At 52.1% G+C, this 16975-nt stretch overlaps 1 protein-coding gene across 4 annotated transcripts in view; it reads left to right on the plus strand.

The window, feature by feature from the left end:
- The window catches only part of SLC37A2 (solute carrier family 37 member 2), a 55528-nt gene that overhangs the window by 29144 nt on the left and 9409 nt on the right, over window positions 1-16975 (plus strand). For 3 of the 4 annotated variants that reach the window (XM_069566387.1, XM_069566385.1, XM_069566386.1), the window contains exons 2-6: window positions 13030-13111; window positions 13597-13690; window positions 13806-13884; window positions 16088-16223; window positions 16603-16679. In XM_069566387.1, coding sequence (XP_069422488.1) covers window positions 13082-13111; window positions 13597-13690; window positions 13806-13884; window positions 16088-16223; window positions 16603-16679 — 416 coding nt within the window. In that variant the 5' untranslated portion in view covers window positions 13030-13081. Of the gene's footprint in view, window positions 1-9187; window positions 9365-9982; window positions 10189-13029; window positions 13112-13596; window positions 13691-13805; window positions 13885-16087; window positions 16224-16602; window positions 16680-16975 lie in introns of those variants that run through there. The other variant, XM_069566388.1, reaches the window with a different exon arrangement.

The raw sequence follows: 16975 nt of genomic DNA on the forward strand, positions 1-16975 counted from the left end.
TGCACAGTTTTCCAGAGAAGCACACACACATTTTTTTTTTCTCTCCTATACTTTTCTCTGCTAGAATAAAAAATAGTGTCAAAGAATGATTATTCTTGGTCACAAAATAAGGTTGGTCGTGTTAGGTTTGATCTGATTATCTATATACATAATTTACTATGTTAAGTTCACTTGGCTGGAAGTTTTCATAAAGGTTCTGAGACTGGACTTTTAAAAGCCTTCTATTATTTACTGTTCTGAGATTAGGAAGCCAAGCCAAGAAATTGTCTCCACTAGGTTTTACCTGCTATACCTATACATTTATTAATAGACAAATTACCCTCTTCTTGAGGTCCCCAAAATATCCTAAGGTTCCTGGGCCTGCCAGGGAGTGAAGACCTGATTTGCCTGTAAGGGAAGACAGTAAGCCAGTTTTCTTGGGAGGGTTTGTATTGGCTGTCAATCTTAATTCCTTAAGAGTGGCATCAATATCTGATTAAACGAGTATCATTGTCAAATATAATATTCTAGGCAAGGCCTTGGCTGCAGAACCAAGTTTTCAAATTGTTGTTGTTGAGTCGCTAAGTCATGTCTGACTCTTTGCAAGCACATGAACTTCAGTCCCCCAGGCTCTTCTGTCCAATGGGATTTCCCAGGCAAGAACACTGGAGTGGATTGCCATTTCCTTCTCCAGAGGATCTTCCTGACCCAGAAATCAAACCCACGCCTCCTGCATTGGCAGGTGGATTCTTTACTGCTGAGACACCTGGTAAACTCATTTTCAAATATGTCCTGATAAAATAAAGAGGACAGATTCTTATTGAACTTTTGCAAATAACCATATTTTATAAAAAGCAAGGAGACAGTAAAAGTTTCTAAATTCTGGGGAGTCAGGTAGAGAGAATAAAGTATTTACAAATATTTCATTTCAGTTTACAAAAACAGAATCTCCTAAATTGTTATGGGTTACAGACATATTAAGAAGAAAGAAGAAAGAGCTTTCTTATATATTCAGAACACTGAACGCTATAATGTCACTGACATTCTAAATGTCAGTGACAATCATCCTCATCAGTTCATTCAGTTCTAAGTGATTAATTCTTGTTCTGCTGAATCTTAGGTCAGCAACCTCATAAACCTGTCAGCATTTTTACCTAAGTTTTGGAAATCCTGACTCAGGCCACAGGTATGTTCTTAAAGATACCTGAATGATATCACCAGGAGTCTGTACCCACGAATGTGTACCTGGTCCACTGATTTCGTGAGACAGTGCTCGGCTGTTAAAGATAAAACCTTCGGCTTATAGATGATTGCAGAGCCTTTAGGGAGCATCCAGAATAGAACAGAAACTATCTGTAAGGGTCAGAGACCTGCAAAGGTATGGATTAATTTATTAATGATAATTTTCAAAAGTGAATGATCTGATGAGAAGTCATGACAAGAAAAATGCAGCTAACAGTGAAGTCTGGTTGTTCCTGAGGTATGTAACACACACAAAGCCAACCCAGAAAATATTAGACAGTGTCTAAAAACACACTTAAGGTTAATCTCAAAGAAGATGGTGAACACAATATCCGATTTTTAAGAATGTATAATTTTTATAGATGAAAAAATCTCAAGATTTTTTGTATCTCAGTATATATACTTTTATGTATTTAGAGATATATAGAAGTCTCAAGACATAATTTGCATAATATACCAAGGGAATACCAAGAATGTCAACTTAGATTTAGTAAGTCCAGGTGACTCAGTGGTAAAGAATCTGCCTGCTAATGCAGGAGACATGGGTTTGATCCCTAGGTTGGGAAGATGCCCTGGAGGAGGAAATGGCAACGCACTCCAATATCCTTGCTTGGAGAATTCCATGTACAGAGGAGCCTGGCTGGCTACAGTCCATGGGGTTGCAAAGAGTCGGGCACAACTGTGCACGAACATACACCAGCAAGTCCTAAACATCCATGTTTTAATAAAGCTCCGTAGGAAAGTCCGATGTACCTCCCCAGTTGAAAGCCACTGACCTAGAAGATGCTAGACTCCAAATAAAGAAGTAAAGTTGCAGCTTGGATAAGATTAGCTGAAGTCATGACTGGTAATACTGTCATCATTAGGCAAAGAACACCAGGATACTGATCCATAGAGACAGATCATGGACCAAGAGGGTATTGAGAAGTCTATAGAAATTTCTCATGCAGCAAACCATTTCTGAGATACTTATATAAATAATCATATTCTACTTCTCTTTTTTCTCTTAATAAACAAAAATACATCTCATTACTGTATATACAAAGTTGTACCTCTCTGCCACTTATTGTTCCTAGTAGAGTCTTATTCATATATATTAACTATACCTTTTAACCAAACTATACCTTTTAACTTGGATTTCAGAGAAAATGAGGGGGCAGAGAGACTGGGTCATTGGAAGTAGCCTGTCCCACACCAGCATTTTAGAAGCGCTCAGAAACACACATAACTTTCTACAGCTGCACATGTCATTGAGACACTTCTTAAAGTGTGAATCCAACCACGTCTCCCAGGTTTAAGACAGATCTGAACTGAAATCCTCTCACCACTGTGTGTTTTTGAATAGTTAACTTCTCTGAGCACCATCCCCTGCTGCCCCCGCATCAGTAAAAGTTGGGAGGGTTCTTGGGGGCAAAAGTGACCCATGAACGTTCTTGAGCTCCTGTGGCTGATGGAGAGCCCACGGCAGGTGTTCCTTCACTTCTTCCTCGATGTGTGTAGGTTCGGACTCCTAACAAACACCCAACATCACTGTAGTTCTTACTGTAGGCACATGATTGTTTTGAACTCTCAGGCTTACAAAGATGATTAAGACACAGTCCTACTTTCTCGGAATTAAGGATTAAGCTAGAGGGAGGGCGTGTCCTCTCACTATCAAACTGGCTGCTTCCACACGTTCCCAGGGAGGACTTTTAAACAGAAGAGAAGAAAGCAGGCGTTCTGGAGTGGGACCTTGGCGGGTGGGCTCCCCCCGAGCTTTGGCGTTGCCTGTCTGTACCGCAAGGATATTTGTAACACCTGCCTCATTCCATAGTTGTGAGGATTAAAGATTGTCACAAGGTGAAGCAGGTAAAATACTTAGATGAGTGCCAGGCTCACGGTAAGCACTGACTAAACATTAATTATTGACTATTATTCTACTTGCTCTTCCTACCACTCTGTACCAGGCATTGTGTTTGTGGTTCACTGCAAGATCTTTGTTTGTTTCCCGGCCTAATTCCCCATTATAAGGACATAATGAGGCACAGAGAAGTTATGCAACTTGTCCAGCGCCACATAGCTAGTCAATGATTGAGCTGAATTTGAATCCAGGTTAGCTGGACTCCCAAGTCCCTGGTCTTTTCCGACTGATTAGAGGGTGGGAGGGGAAAAGAAAACAGAGGCGTTTTGCTTGAGACAGATCACTAAATTTCTGAGGCTTCAGGTCCTTGTCTTTAAAATGGAAATAGCAATGTACCTCTAGCCCAGGGCTTTGGTGAAATTAAGTGAGAAGACATTGAAAGTACTTAGCCCGGTGTCTGGAGCACACTTAGTCCTTGGGAATAGCTTGATGGTTGTCAGTTTCTGGAGGCAGGATTCATCTTCATTAGAAAGGAAAGGTAGCGTTTGACGGGCTGGATCGGGAGGTATTCTGAGCAGAGGCCGTGGAGTGGCAGTCAGGGCAGGGAGGTCACAGCCTGTCCCTTTGGCACTGGTCACCTGCTGGCGGGAGCCTGGGGGTCTGAAGGCATGGCCCCCAGATAGGAGGCTGAGAGGCAGGTGGCGTGAGCTGTGCCAGCAGAAGGCAGAGACTCGGAGGAGTTTTTGCCCAGGAAGATGGTACCCCCCACTTCCTCCTCCAGTCAGACCCCTGCTGTGTCCGGCGGCCCCTCCGAGTCCTCCCTGGTGCTGGGCCTAGTCTAGCTGGTGCCCTCCCCCTGTGCCAGCCTCTGAGTGGGCCTGTCTGGGGGCAGATGGCAATGTGGGCATCTCGCCAGAGAGATGACTATGGCTGCTGCACATGGGGCTGGGCCCATTTTCCTGGGACCTGTGGCGGGGAGAGGAGCCCGTGGGAGGAGAAGCAAGAGCCGGATGAGCAGGAATGGGATGAGGCACCAGACGAGCAGGAAAGCAGGAGTTGTGAACTCCCTCATGGCAGTCCTCCCCCACATTCTAGTCCTCCCGTGGGAGCTGGAACGGTGAGGCAGGTGGTAGTTGCAGCAGGGACCAGAGGATCTGTCTGCCAGAGTTTGCTGAGGGCCTGCTGCCAGGTCCCTGGCAGCTCATAGTCCTTATGGACATCTCCTGTGATGTTCAGTCCCTCAGTCGTGTCCAGCTCTTTGCAACCCCGTGGACTGCAGCACGCCAGGCTTCCCTGTTCTTCACTCTCTCCCTGGAGTCTGCTCAAATTCATGTCATTGAGTTGATGATGCCATCCAACCATATTATTCTCTGTCGCCCCCTCTCTGATAGGAATTCGCTGTCTTATTTATTTCTTTGGCTGTGCCCAGTCTTAGTTGGGGCATGCTGGGTTTTTAGCTGTGGCATGCGAACTCTTAGCTGTGGCCTGTGGGATCTAGTTCCCTGACCAGGGATCAAACCCCGGGGCCCCTGCATTGGGAGTGCAGAGTCTTCGCCACTGGACCACCAGGAAGTCCCTTAGTATCTCATTTAAAGGAAGATCGAAGTGAGACTGAGAGGTGAAATGTTCTCTGCATTAATCCCCAGGGCCACCTCGATGACAGTTTACTGTCTCATTTAAAAGAAGCTCAAGCAGAGGCCAAAAGTGAGACAGCTGGCCCAGGGTCGCAGTCACAGGACCAGAAGTTAAGACTCAGCCTCTTGTTGGTCTAACGAACTTTTCCCTGTTCTGCTGTGGCTTCAGACCAGGGGTCCCAGACGCTGCCTAAGCACTTTTCTTGTCTTATTTTCCTGGTACCCAGTAAGGATGAGCTGTGATGGTGAAAGGCAGCTCTGAGAAGGAATGAGAGATCCTGGCAGAGGACCTGGAGGGCTGAGCCTGTCCCTTGTCCCCACTCTCGCACCCCCTGCCCCCACCCCGGTCCTCAGGCTGATCCCCAGAGAGCATGTGACCCTGGTTGCTCCCCTCCCCCACCCACCCATGACCGCTGTCTTCTCCCCCAGCTGTTCTGCTTCCTCTTCTTCTCTGCTGTTTCCCCTTTACGGAGCAGACTGAAGAGCACTTCCTTGGCTCTGGGTGGGGCAGTCTGCCCCAGGGGCCAGCGGCTAATCTAGAAGGCAGCAGGGGTTTGGGAATGGTCTGTATGGATGGCCAAGGCCTTACGTCTTCTAGTCGGCAGTACAACCTGAGCACTGAAGTTGAGGTTGAGCAGTTCCCAAGTGATACCAAACTGGGGCCAGACACCAAGGGTGGAGTCGGTGAAGCCCACAACCCCCACCCCCCATCTCACAGCCCCCGAGTTGGTATGTGGGGTAGAGGCGAGGTGGACAGCTTTGCTGCTCCCGTTTTGGCCTCACTGCCTGGATCCTTCATGCTGGGGAGAAGGCATAGAGGAGGGTAAGCCAGGGGCCAGGCCTCCGGAGACTCTCCAGAGGAGGGCCCCCATCCTGATGCCCTGGCAGGACCACAGCCTTGCCACCATCAGTGCATTCCACTGGTGCTGTTTGCATAGCCTCTCTGCAGAAGAGAGACCAGCTCCTTGCCCACTTCTCCCAAACTCTGCCAGCTCTCACACGCTCCCAGAGGTTTTCCAGGTATCCACATGACACCTCATGCTGTAGCTGAAAGCCAGGTCTTTTCATTCTGTCTAAACACTCAGGGTTCTCCTGCTTAGATTCCTTCTCAAAACAAAGCAGTCTAGCAATCTGGCCTATAGTTTCCACTCTCCTAAAAAAGATTATGATGTACTCGTTCCTTCTAGAAGGTCCTGGGCTGCTTGTGCTACTAACCAACGACTCCCTTCTCCAGAAGGACCTTGGAACCGAGCCCAGAGTCCCCGCGATCCCTCTGAGCAAGTGCCTGAGTCCCAGCTGGAGGAAAGGGCAGCACGTGGAGGATCCGATGGTCAGGCTGCGCTCAGCTCCAGGAGGGCTTTGTTCCTCAGAGGCCATCACGGACCTGGCTCGTCCTGTATGGCCTGTCTCCATCCCCTCCTGTCAGTGGAAAGCCGGGCTCGGGGGCTCTGCCCTGTGCGGTCTGTTCCGGCCTGGCCTTTCCCTATCAGGCTGTGTCCCAGTGGTAGTGGAGGACTTGGCAGGAAGCGCAGTGATGACATTGTCACCACTGCCCTGGTTCTTACCATCCCCAGCCCTCTCTCCCTTTTAGATCTGCTGAGTCCCAAAACTGGCACATCCAAGGACAGGCCACCAAGTTCATTTCCTGCCAAGGTCACCACCAGCCCAGTCTCTCACGTGGCCAACCCAAATGGCCCTATATGTCTACTTGCTGCCCCAGACTCCAGTGAAGGGCTGGGCTGAGGCAGGAAGTGATAGGGAGAGGGTCAATGAGGGAGCTCAAGTCCCCCTTGACCTGGGGCCTGAAATGGGAATGGGAACCATCCGCAATGTGGTTGCAAAGCCAGGAGGGGGATGCAAGGACCGGGGGATGACCCGGTAGACGCTGGATGAAAGGGACCTCTCGCCACTGTCTCCTAAGGTCCCTCTCCTGGGCTCTTTCTTATTTTCTATTGTTGTGCTGGTGGTAGTAGCAGGTCCTTGGGGTTTTGTTTGTTATCGGTCACTGCTTTGGCAGACATTGTTCTTTGTCCCTACCTCAGAAGCATTTCTAGTGCAAAGTCTTAACGAGGTCCATAAAGCTATTAGCATGCTCATTTGAAAGAGTAAGTTGGACTGTCAGCTAATAGTTAAGAGATAGCCAGTCCACCTCTCTATCTGACCTGGTTACTCAGTAACCAGTGCTGGGCAAGGGGAGGTGAGACTCTCGGAAGTGACATTTCTCACTAACACAGACTTGGAGGGTCCTGGGATAGGCGCCCGGCCCAAAATAGTCTGTGGGCCTTGCTGTGCAGATACCGGGGTCCCTGGCTCGCTTGTCCAGCCTGCCCAGCTCCTGGGTTGCCTTCCCTCCCCTCTGCAGCTGCCCTGGGGCCAGCTGGGTAAGGCCAGCCTCTGTGTGTGTTTTGCCCCTGCCCCCCTTTCTGGGGCCCCTTGGTTCTGAAAGAAGGGCTCGTGAGAGCAGAAGTGAAACTTGCGGCTTCCACAGGCGTCAGGAGCCCGTCAGCTATCTTCCAGTGAGCTACTGTGAGGTCGCTGGCCTCAGCCCAGCCCTTCACTCCACCCATGTCCCCAGTCCCCTTTGAACTATGGCACCTTGGCCTTTTTCTTTAAGAGAAGTCAAAGTGGAATGGAAAGTGATCTGGACCAAGGACAGGCCCGGCTCCAAGCACGCTCTGCCCAGCTAGCCAGGCCTCTCTGGGCTCCTCCTGCCATCATGCTGGAGTCTAGGCAAGGAGTCCCAGAGGAGGCCAGTGCCCAGCCCGGCATCACACAGCACTCTGAGGACCTTCTGCCCCACAGCCTCCCTCCTTGACTCTCCTGCTCTCTTGGGCGTCAGGTTCTCTACGGAGGGATGCGGTCAGAGCTGGGAGAAAGGTCAGCCAGGCCTCTGGGCAGGGCTGGAATCTGGCCGATCGGCATGTCTATGGACCTCTGCTAAGCCTCTCCATCTACTCCCAAGGGAGTGCAGGGGCGGGCCCAGCAGACCAGCCTGTGCTCTGTCCCTTTGCAGGCTCCCCTGTGGGCACTCATGGCCTCAGGCGTCTGCAAAGACGCCTCCAGCCCAGGTCTGCATACTGGGCCGGTGGGGAAGAGTGGACCAACCAGCCTCCAGACCCCTACCTTACGGGCACATCCAGGGCCTGGAGCCCCGACTACTCAGAGCAGCTTGGTGCCCACCCCCACCCTGCTCACTTCCCGCCCGCTCCAGTTTTCCTTCCTCAAAACCTGAAATCACCATCGCTGTCATTTTTAAGTGTGGACTGCGTGTCAGAAACCTGTAAGAGGTATGCATCATCTCATCAACCTATCAACAGCCCTGTGAGAGGGGTGATAAACTGTACTTTCAGATGACACACAGGTGTAAGGAATGAAAGCAGGTTTCACCTGATTCCTGAGTCCAGGGCACCACCGAGGGTCTCCCCGGGGGTGGCCGTGTGCCTGGGGAGTGGCTGGCAGGATGGATGAGGAAGAGGAAGCCGGCCCTGCCTTCTGCGAGGAAGCCTGTCTGGAGTTTTCCCAACTCACCAGCGGGGCAGAGCCCTGGGTCCCCACCGGGCTGGTGCCCAAAACTCTGTGACCTAGAAAATCCCATCCCTCTTCAGTGACATCCCGTCACCCCAAGAAACAGTCCAATCTCGCCCAAGGCCCTCTGTGACCTGTCCCTTTCCTCCTTCCCAGCACCCTCACCTGCCGTGCTTGGCTCAGCCCCACCCTGAACCATACAGAGTTCCCCAAACAGGTAGTGATATTCACGCCTCCACGCTTCTGCACACGCACTTCCCCTCTCCCTGGCCCTGCTCCCACCCCAGCCCTGGTGAACCTGGCTGCCTCCTGCTAGTTTGTAAAGACTGTGCTGAGACCTCACCTCCAGAATTCTTTCTTTCTTTTTTAAAAAAATTTTATCGGAGTATAGTTGCTTTACAATATTGTACCAGTTTCTGCTGTATGACAAAGTGAATCAGCTATATATATATATATATCTCCTCTCTTTTTTGCATTTCCTTTCCTGTTAAGTCACCACAGAGCACTGAGTAGTTTCCTGTACTCTACAGTAGGCTCTCTTTAGTTACCTATGTTATACTTAGGGCTTCCCAGGGAGCACTGGGTAAAGAACCCACTTGCCAGTGCAGGAGATGCAAGAGACCTGGGTTTGATCCCTGTGTCAGGAAGATCCCCTGGGGGAGGGCATGGCAACCCACTCCAGTATTCTTGCCTGGAGAATCCCCATGGACAGAGGAGCCTGGCGGGCTACAGTGTATAGGGCTGCAGAAGAGTTGAACATGAGTGACACGAATTAGCACACCCATCAATAGTGTATACACATCAATCCCAATCTCCCGATTCATCCCACCCTCCGGTTCCCCTCTGGTATCCATACTTTTGTTCTCTAAGTCTGTGTCACTTTGCAAATACCCTTTTTCTAGCTTCTACACGTACAGGTTAATATACGATGTTTGTTTTTCTCTTTCTGGCTTCCTTCACCCCGTAGGACAGTCTCAGGTCCGTTCACGGATTCCTCTCCTGTCCCTGCCCCCAACCCAGCCGGTCTGGGCGTCTCTGCTCGGGAGTAGCGCGGGGCTGGCCGCCCTCTTTTGTAGCACAGTCACGCGGGCCCTGCTGTCTCCCTGCTGCCCCGTGACCCCGGCGGGCAGCGGTCTCTCCTACGGTTGGTCTCCCCAGGCCCCTGGCTCAGGGCCGGCACGTGGTGGGATGCGCGTGGGGGTGGGCGGTCCTGGCTCCAGCTCAGGCAGACCGGATGTCCGCAGCGGGCCCGGATGTGCTCGCTGTTCCGTCACAGCTTCCCCCACCCGAGGGAGAGGACCCGGGTGGGGGCAGATAAGGAACAGCACCGGGGGCCACAGGCCGGAGAAAGTCCAGGGCGGCGCTCCGAGGTGCCGCCCAGGTGGGCGGGTGCCGGCCCCCGGGGCAGAAGCCGTGTGGTGGGGAGCGCAGGGGGCCGGGGGTGGGGAGAAGGGTGGCTGCCAGCAGGACTGTGCCTTTTGACCCCTCACTGACTCCGACCGGCTCCCGGGGGCTCAGCGTGGCTGAGGGCAGCCTGGGCCTCACGGCCAGGCCTGTCAAGGCAGGACCGTCAGTGGCGGGGCCTCAGCGGGGCCCCGGGGATCTTTGAGGCCCAGCGGGCGTGCTCAGTCACTCAGTCCTGCCTGACTCTTTACGACTCTATGGACTGTACCTGCCAGGCTCCTCCGTCCATGGCGTTTCCCTCTGTCCATGGGATTTCCCAGGCAAGAATACTGGAGCAGGTTGCCATTTTCTTCCCTAGGGTGTCTTCCCCATCCGGGGATCGAACGGACGTCTCCAGAGTCTCCTGAATTGGCAGGCAAATTCTTTACCACGTCACCATCTGGGAAGCCAAGAAGATCTAATTTGTCACCAGAGTCACTGCATCCATGTAGCAGCGAAAAGAGACTTGGCTGAGCCCGGGAGTGGAGGTCTTAAGGGTAGCACAGCAGAGACCTAGGGACTAGGGTGAGAGTTACATTGTATTCACCTGTCTTTGACTCAGATGTGGTTGATGCTATTCTCCCTGTACATCTGATGAGGAAACCAGAGGCAAAAAAATAAAGAATTTGCATCTGGTTGCACAAATAATTAGAGGCTTCCCAGGTGGCTCAGCGGTAAAGAATCCACCTGCCAATACAGGAGACCCAGGAGACACGGTTCGATTCCTGGGTTGGGAAGATCGCCTGGAGCAGGAAATGGCAACCCACTCCAGTATTCTTGCCTGGAAAATTCCATGGACAGAGGAGTCATGGAGTTGCAAAGAGTCAGACATGACTGAGTGTGCGCGCTCACACACACATGTCTACAAAACTTGAAGCTTTTTTCCAGACAGGACACTGGTGAGTGCTAATCTGCAGGGCTGTGGTTTTCTTCCATCCTTTGCTTTCTGAAGAAGCCCAGCTGGGCACAGTCTCCAAATCCTTCCACCCCCTCCCCCCTCCTGCTGCCAGATTCTGAAAGTCCCTGATTCAGGAGTCATGAGCCATTTACCAGTTGGAAAACATTGCTGCCACCAAGCTAGTCTATGTGGGTCACTGTGACAGTCCCTGGGAATGACCCCAGATTCCCTGGAGAATCCCTTGTGACTCCCTGCCCCCATGCACCCCATGTCTGGAAGTAGGAGCCAGACAGACCACACAGCAGAGGAGCCTGAAAGCCAGGCTGAAGAGTTGGAGCTTCATTCTTTTCCTCCCCCAAGCTTTCAGCTTTTTATTTTGTACGGAGCTTCATACTTAACGGAATGGAGAGCCAGTGAGAATTATTCAGCCTGGTGACGGCAGGGTACATGTACCTTCATTCTCTTCAGAAGATGAACTGTGAGGCAGTGGAGAGATGGAGATAGACCAGAAGTCACGGACGAAGTGAGAAGGGTCCTGGCAGCCCAACCTGATTTCAGCCTCTGATGTAACGCCCTTCATTTCACAAACCGGAGCCTTTGTAACATGCTTGTGGGGAAGTGATTTGGGGTTTGGAGGCAGATCGCTAGAGAGGGCAGAACGAGCCTCCAGTGTCCTGGCTCTTTGATTCGAGGAGCCCAGGCATAGAATGGGGTTTCTGGGCCCCCTCCCCTCCTTCCCCACCTTCTCCAGGGGATCTTTAAGAAACCAAGGCTCTGGCCTTTCTCCTGGGCTGGAGTCCACGCTGAGCTCTCTTTTTCCATGTACTTCCTGGCTCCGGGATGCTGAGTCGGCTCAGCTGATGTTCTGCTGGGGAAGCAGTGACTCAGGAGGACATGGGGGCCCTCCACCAGATCCTCAGGAGAAGGGGGAGAGTTGGGCGGGCAGTGGAAACTTCAGTGGTGCCTGGCTGACCTGTGTTTTCCACCCCAGATCAGAGCATGGGATGAGAAGCGGGGCGGGAGAGGGCTGTGTGATGCGTGAGCCACAATGGAAAGACTGACCCTTCTGTCTGGAGGAATGGACTAGAATGGAGCAGGCAGAGGACCTGGTCCTGTCAACCGGCTTTCCTCTGCTGCCACATTTCCCTCTATGTTTTGGACTCTGCTCCTACTGGACTGTAGCAGGTGCTGTATCTGCAGTGTTCTCGCCTTCTCTGGTGGCTCAGACAGTAAAGAATCTGCCTGCAACGCAGGAGACCTGAGTTCGGTCCCTGGGTGGGGAAGATCCCCTGGAGAAGGGAATGGCTATCCATTTCAGTATTCATACCTGGAGAATCTCACAGACAGAGGAGCCTGGAGGGCTACAGTCCATGGGGTGGCAAAGAGTCAGACATGACTGAGCAACTAACTAGGCTTACGAGGAGTAGCTGATCTCGCTTTAAAGATAGACCGTTTCTGGAAGTTTGGAATCAACATCTACACACTGATATATTTAAAATGGGTGATGTATATGTACAGCTCAATCCCTTCGCTGTTCACTTGAAACTACCTCAACATTGTTAATCAACTGTACCCCAATACAAAATGTTTCTGGTGTTAAAAATAATAAAAAAATTTAAAAGTAAAATAAAATGGATAACCAGCAAGGACCTACTGTATAGACAGAGAACTCTGCTCAATGTTATGTCGCAAGCTGGATAGGAGGGGAGTGTGGGGGAGAATGGATGCATGTATATGTATGGCTGAGTCCCTTCGCTGTTAACCAGAAACTATCACCACACTGTTCATCAGCTGTGGCTCAGCCGGTGAAGCGTCTGTCTACAATACGGGAGACCCATGTTTGAGCCCAGGGTTGGGAAGATCCCCTGGAGAAGGAAATGGCAATCCACTCCAGTACTATTGCCTGGAAAATCCCATGGACAGAGAAGCCTGGTAGGCTACAGTCTGTGGGGGTCGCAAAGAGTCAGACATGACTGAGCAACTACACTTTCACTTTCTTTCACCCCAATACAAAACAAAAAGTTTTTGAAACAAAGAGACACTTGGCATGCATCCTCCTCCTCCTAGCTCCCACCATTTCCAGTATATAAACACAGTTCTGTCTCCCTGCGCCCCTATCTCTCTCACACACATGCACACAGAGGCGCCCTGATCTTAGGGAGGACAGGGAGAAGTAGAGGCAATGGGCAGTGACAAGAGCCGCAGAGGGCACTTTGGTGCCGTCTAGGACGCCGCCGCTGGCCCAGCTCTGTTGGGAGGCCTCTGCCCTCGGGAGCAGGAACTCTGAGCACTCTGGCCTCTGGGCACCTGTCCCTCCCCTCCCCGTGGCCTCTGCCCCAAGCAGCTTGTGTCTGGAGGGGAGCGTTGGTGGTGCTGCCAGAACGGGCACAGGCGGACTGCTTCCTGGACACAGTGGAGACGGTAGGCCTGGACTCCCTGCTCACCCAGATGCCCACCTTCCCCTGCAGGTACCGAGCCTTCATCCTGCTCATCACCTTCTTAATCTACACCTGCTATCACATGTCCCGGAAGCCCATCAGTGTCGTCAAGGTGAGCCTGGCCTGGGGGTAAGGAAGAAGGCAGGACTGCTAGCCTCAGCAGAAATACGGAAATACTTCAGCAGAACAGCCCGGAGCTCAGTGAAGCCCCATCCTTGTCCCTTATCTTGGTCACCAAGTCTGTCTCTTCCCCCTTGGCTGACTCCCACTGTTAGCAGTTCTTTTCCCAGGAGAGTTTCCTGGGTTTCTTCACCAAGAGAGCAGTGTCGGGGAACTGGGGGTGGAACCAGAGAGCAGGCACCTTGGGTCCCCTGGGTGCTGCTCATAGACACCCCTTGCCCTTCACCGAGGATCTGCCTCGGCCCCTTGTCCCCAGAGCCATACCTGCCAGACCCGGTGTCAGAGGAAGATGCAGGGAGTCCAGTGGGGAGGGGCAGTGGGCTGCTCTGGTGGGGAAGGTTATTGGCTCCCTTGCGGGCTGGGTTGACTCTGGGGCCACCAGCTAACCCCTGACCTGCCCGCCCGTCGCCTCTCCAGAGCCGTCTGCACCACAACTGCTCAGAGGTGATCCAGCCCCTCAATAGCACCCACAGTCTCAACGACACCACATGGTGCAACTGGGCCCCCTTTGGTAAGAGCGGGGTGAGCTGCTCCTCCCCATGCCTGCTCGCCATCCAGGCCCGGGAAGGACTTCTTGCTCGGGGCATCCAGACAGCGAGCTTTCTGTCTCCCCCGTCTGCCTTCAGATAAGAGCAACTACAAGGAGCTACTGGGGGCCGTGGACAACGCCTTCCTCGTGGCCTACGCCATCGGCATGTTCATCAGGTAAGAGGCAAAGCCTGCGCTGTCCTGCAGGATAGCTCAGGCTGCTGTCTTCTCTACACCAACCTGGGGCAGCGGGGTCAAAGAGAGAAAGTTGTTGGAAATGAGACAAGCCTTCCACACATCCCGTCACCCGTAGCTGGCGTGTTGCCACTATCACCCAGCCTGCTCCTTCACCTGGCTGACTCCCTCTCTTAGTAACTCTCCTGCAAAGGCCTTCCTGGATCTTCTTTTGAGTTTATTCACTCAGATGGCATGTCAGCAGTGTGGCTGGAATATGATCTGTCCTGGACAGGGGTCCTTTACGAATAACCCGAAAGCTGAAAGCCCAGCATGGCTTTTAAGTAGCAAGCATGATGTTTGTTCCCAGGAGTTCAGGGTGGCTGTGGCTGGGTACTACCTTTAGAGAGCTCACAGCCTAATGGAGTGACCGATACTTCAGCAGCTATGTTATAAACAGTGCGGTGGCTCTGAGACAGATGTGGCTACGTACGGAGCTCCAAGGAGTCACTTTGTCTGAGCTGGGATTAGAAAAGAGGGGTCAGGAAAGGCTTCTTGGAGGAGATGACATTTGAACTGATGAAGAGAAATTGGACTTGACTCATTTAAAAAGACCCTGATGCTGGGAAGGATTGAAGGCTGGAGGAGAAGGGGACAACAGAGGATGAGATGGTGGCATGGCATCACCGACTCAATGGACATGAGTTTGGGTAAACTCCGGGAGTTGGTGATGGAGAGGGAGGCCTGGCATGCTATAGTCCATGGGATCACAAAGAGTCAGACAGACTGAGCGACCAGACTGAACTGAATAGAGACAAGAGTCTTTCCCAGTGGCTCAGTGGGTAAAGAATCCACCTGCAAAAAAAAATAAAAATAAAAATAAATAAAAAAAAAAAAGAATCCATCTGCAAGGCAAGAGACAAAGGAGACTCGGGTTTGATCCCTGGGTGGGGCAGATTTTCTCGAAGAGAAAATAGCAACCCTCTCCCACATTCTTGTCTAAAAAATTCCTTGGACAGAGGAGCCTGGGGGGCTACAGTCCACAGGGGGGCAGAAAGTTAGACATGACTGAGCATGCTCGCACAATGGAGTCATGGCTTGGTGAAATAAGGCAGGTGTAATTTGAAGCAGCATGACTGCACAGAGGGCAGGGGCTGGACTGGGGGACTCGCAACAGGCTCACCAGCGTGTAAAATGCAGGAGACAGGGCTGAAGAGTGAGGTCACTGTGTACTAGGCTGTGAGCACAGGAGAGCCGCTGAGTGGGTGGCTCAGTGGGTGTCATGTTCAGACCTACATGTCAGACAGATACTGACAGGCTGACGGAGGTGGACTTGAGAGAGAGAAGGGCTGATTGGCTTTTCTGGTAACTCAGGCAGTAAAGAATCTGCCTGCAGTGTGGAAGATCGCCTGGAGAAGTGAATGGCAACCCACTCCACTATTCTTGCCCATGGACAGAGGATCCCAACTGGCTATAGTCCATGGGGTCACAAAGAGTTGGACATGACGGAGTGACTAACACTTCACTTCAGGGCTGACTAGCGGATCAAACTAAGGAACAGATTTGACAGTAGCTCCAGCTGGGCTTGGAGGAAAGCTTGAGTTAGAATGGTATTATTAATAGCGATGGAGAGAAATGATGCACTGGAGAGAAATAAGAGGAGCAGCGGGCAGGTCTTGGAGGTCACTTGTGGACGGTGGGCTGCAGGGACAGGAGACTGAAGTAGCTCGTTTCTGGCTTGAGTGGCCAAACGTGGGGGTGCCATCCAGTCCACTGAGGGGCACAGACACGGGGCAGGGTCTGCGAGGGAGGCAGAGGAGTCCAGTCTTTGGAGTTGTTGATTAGCAGCTGTTTGGGAGGCACCGCAGTCAGGATGTCCAGAAGCAATGTGGATATGATCCTGGGAGAAAGTTCAGGGCTGTAGACATACAGCTGGGCCATGTACGTGTACATACGTGGCAGGTAAAACCATAAAGGTGATGCAAGAGAAAATGCATGAGATGGACTGGTCAGCCAAGGGGGAAGAGGGTCATGGGGATGTTACAGAGGCCACTTTGCCAGGCACATTGCGAGGCCCATCATCAAACAAAGCAGAGGTGCCTAGTGGCAACACAGACGTCCCTGGTGGGGCCCCGGGGGAGCCAGGAGGCGGGGGGCAGGGGTGCGAGGTAGCGGAGATTAACCACGAATCCAACTCTCTCTGCAGTGGCATTTTTGGGGAGCGGCTACCCCTCCGGTACTACCTCACAGCTGGAATGCTGCTCAGCGGCCTTTTCACCTCACTGTTTGGCCTTGGGTATTTCTGGAACATCCACGTGCTCTGGTACTTTGTGCTGGTGCAGGTACGAGCCTCCTCCGTCTTGCACTCGGGCTTCTGTTCCTGCACAGAAGGATCATAGAGGCTGTGAGTCCTTCCCAGCCGCTCCAGGTCACGGCAGATCCCGACTCAGGCTCCTTTATCACAGTTCGGGGTCCCCTGCCCATAGCCAGGGTGGCCTCACCAGCTCAGGGAGTCTGCACTGAGCATCAGCCTGAGGTCCCTGGAAGAGCCTGTGAGGCCCAGTCTCTACTGTGGGGACCTCGGGTCAGAGGGGCATCAGCTGGTGGGTGTGTGCACGCATGTGAAGGAACGGGGTGCATAGTGTGGATTCTGGAGGGCTCCCCATCCCAGAGGCTGCACCACTCAGTCCAGGGGCCTCTGTCCCCCCACTTTCCCTGTAGATCTTCAATGGACTTGTGCAGACCACGGGCTGGCCCGCCGTGGTGAGCTGCGTGGGCAACTGGTTCGGGAAGGGCAAGTGAGTGTGACCAGGGAGGAGGGTGGGCATTGCCTGGGGGTGCTGGGCTGGTGTGGGGGCAGGAGGTCCCTTGTGGCCTCTGATACGATTTTAGGAACAAAGATTAGAAATAAGCCTCCGTCCTGCTGACTTTCACAGGCTGGAATACAAACGTTTTAGTGACTAAAAGCAGTGACTTTTTTCATTGCTGAGGTTTTAATCCTTAAAACCTGCCATCTTCATTATGCCTTTTCCTCATAATAGATGAATTTCCATTTTGCATGAAGACAAAAATGAAGCCTATAAAACTCTGTGTG

This window comes from Ovis canadensis, chromosome 21, assembly GCF_042477335.2.
Source record: "Ovis canadensis isolate MfBH-ARS-UI-01 breed Bighorn chromosome 21, ARS-UI_OviCan_v2, whole genome shotgun sequence".
Lineage (NCBI taxonomy): Eukaryota > Metazoa > Chordata > Mammalia > Artiodactyla > Bovidae > Ovis > Ovis canadensis.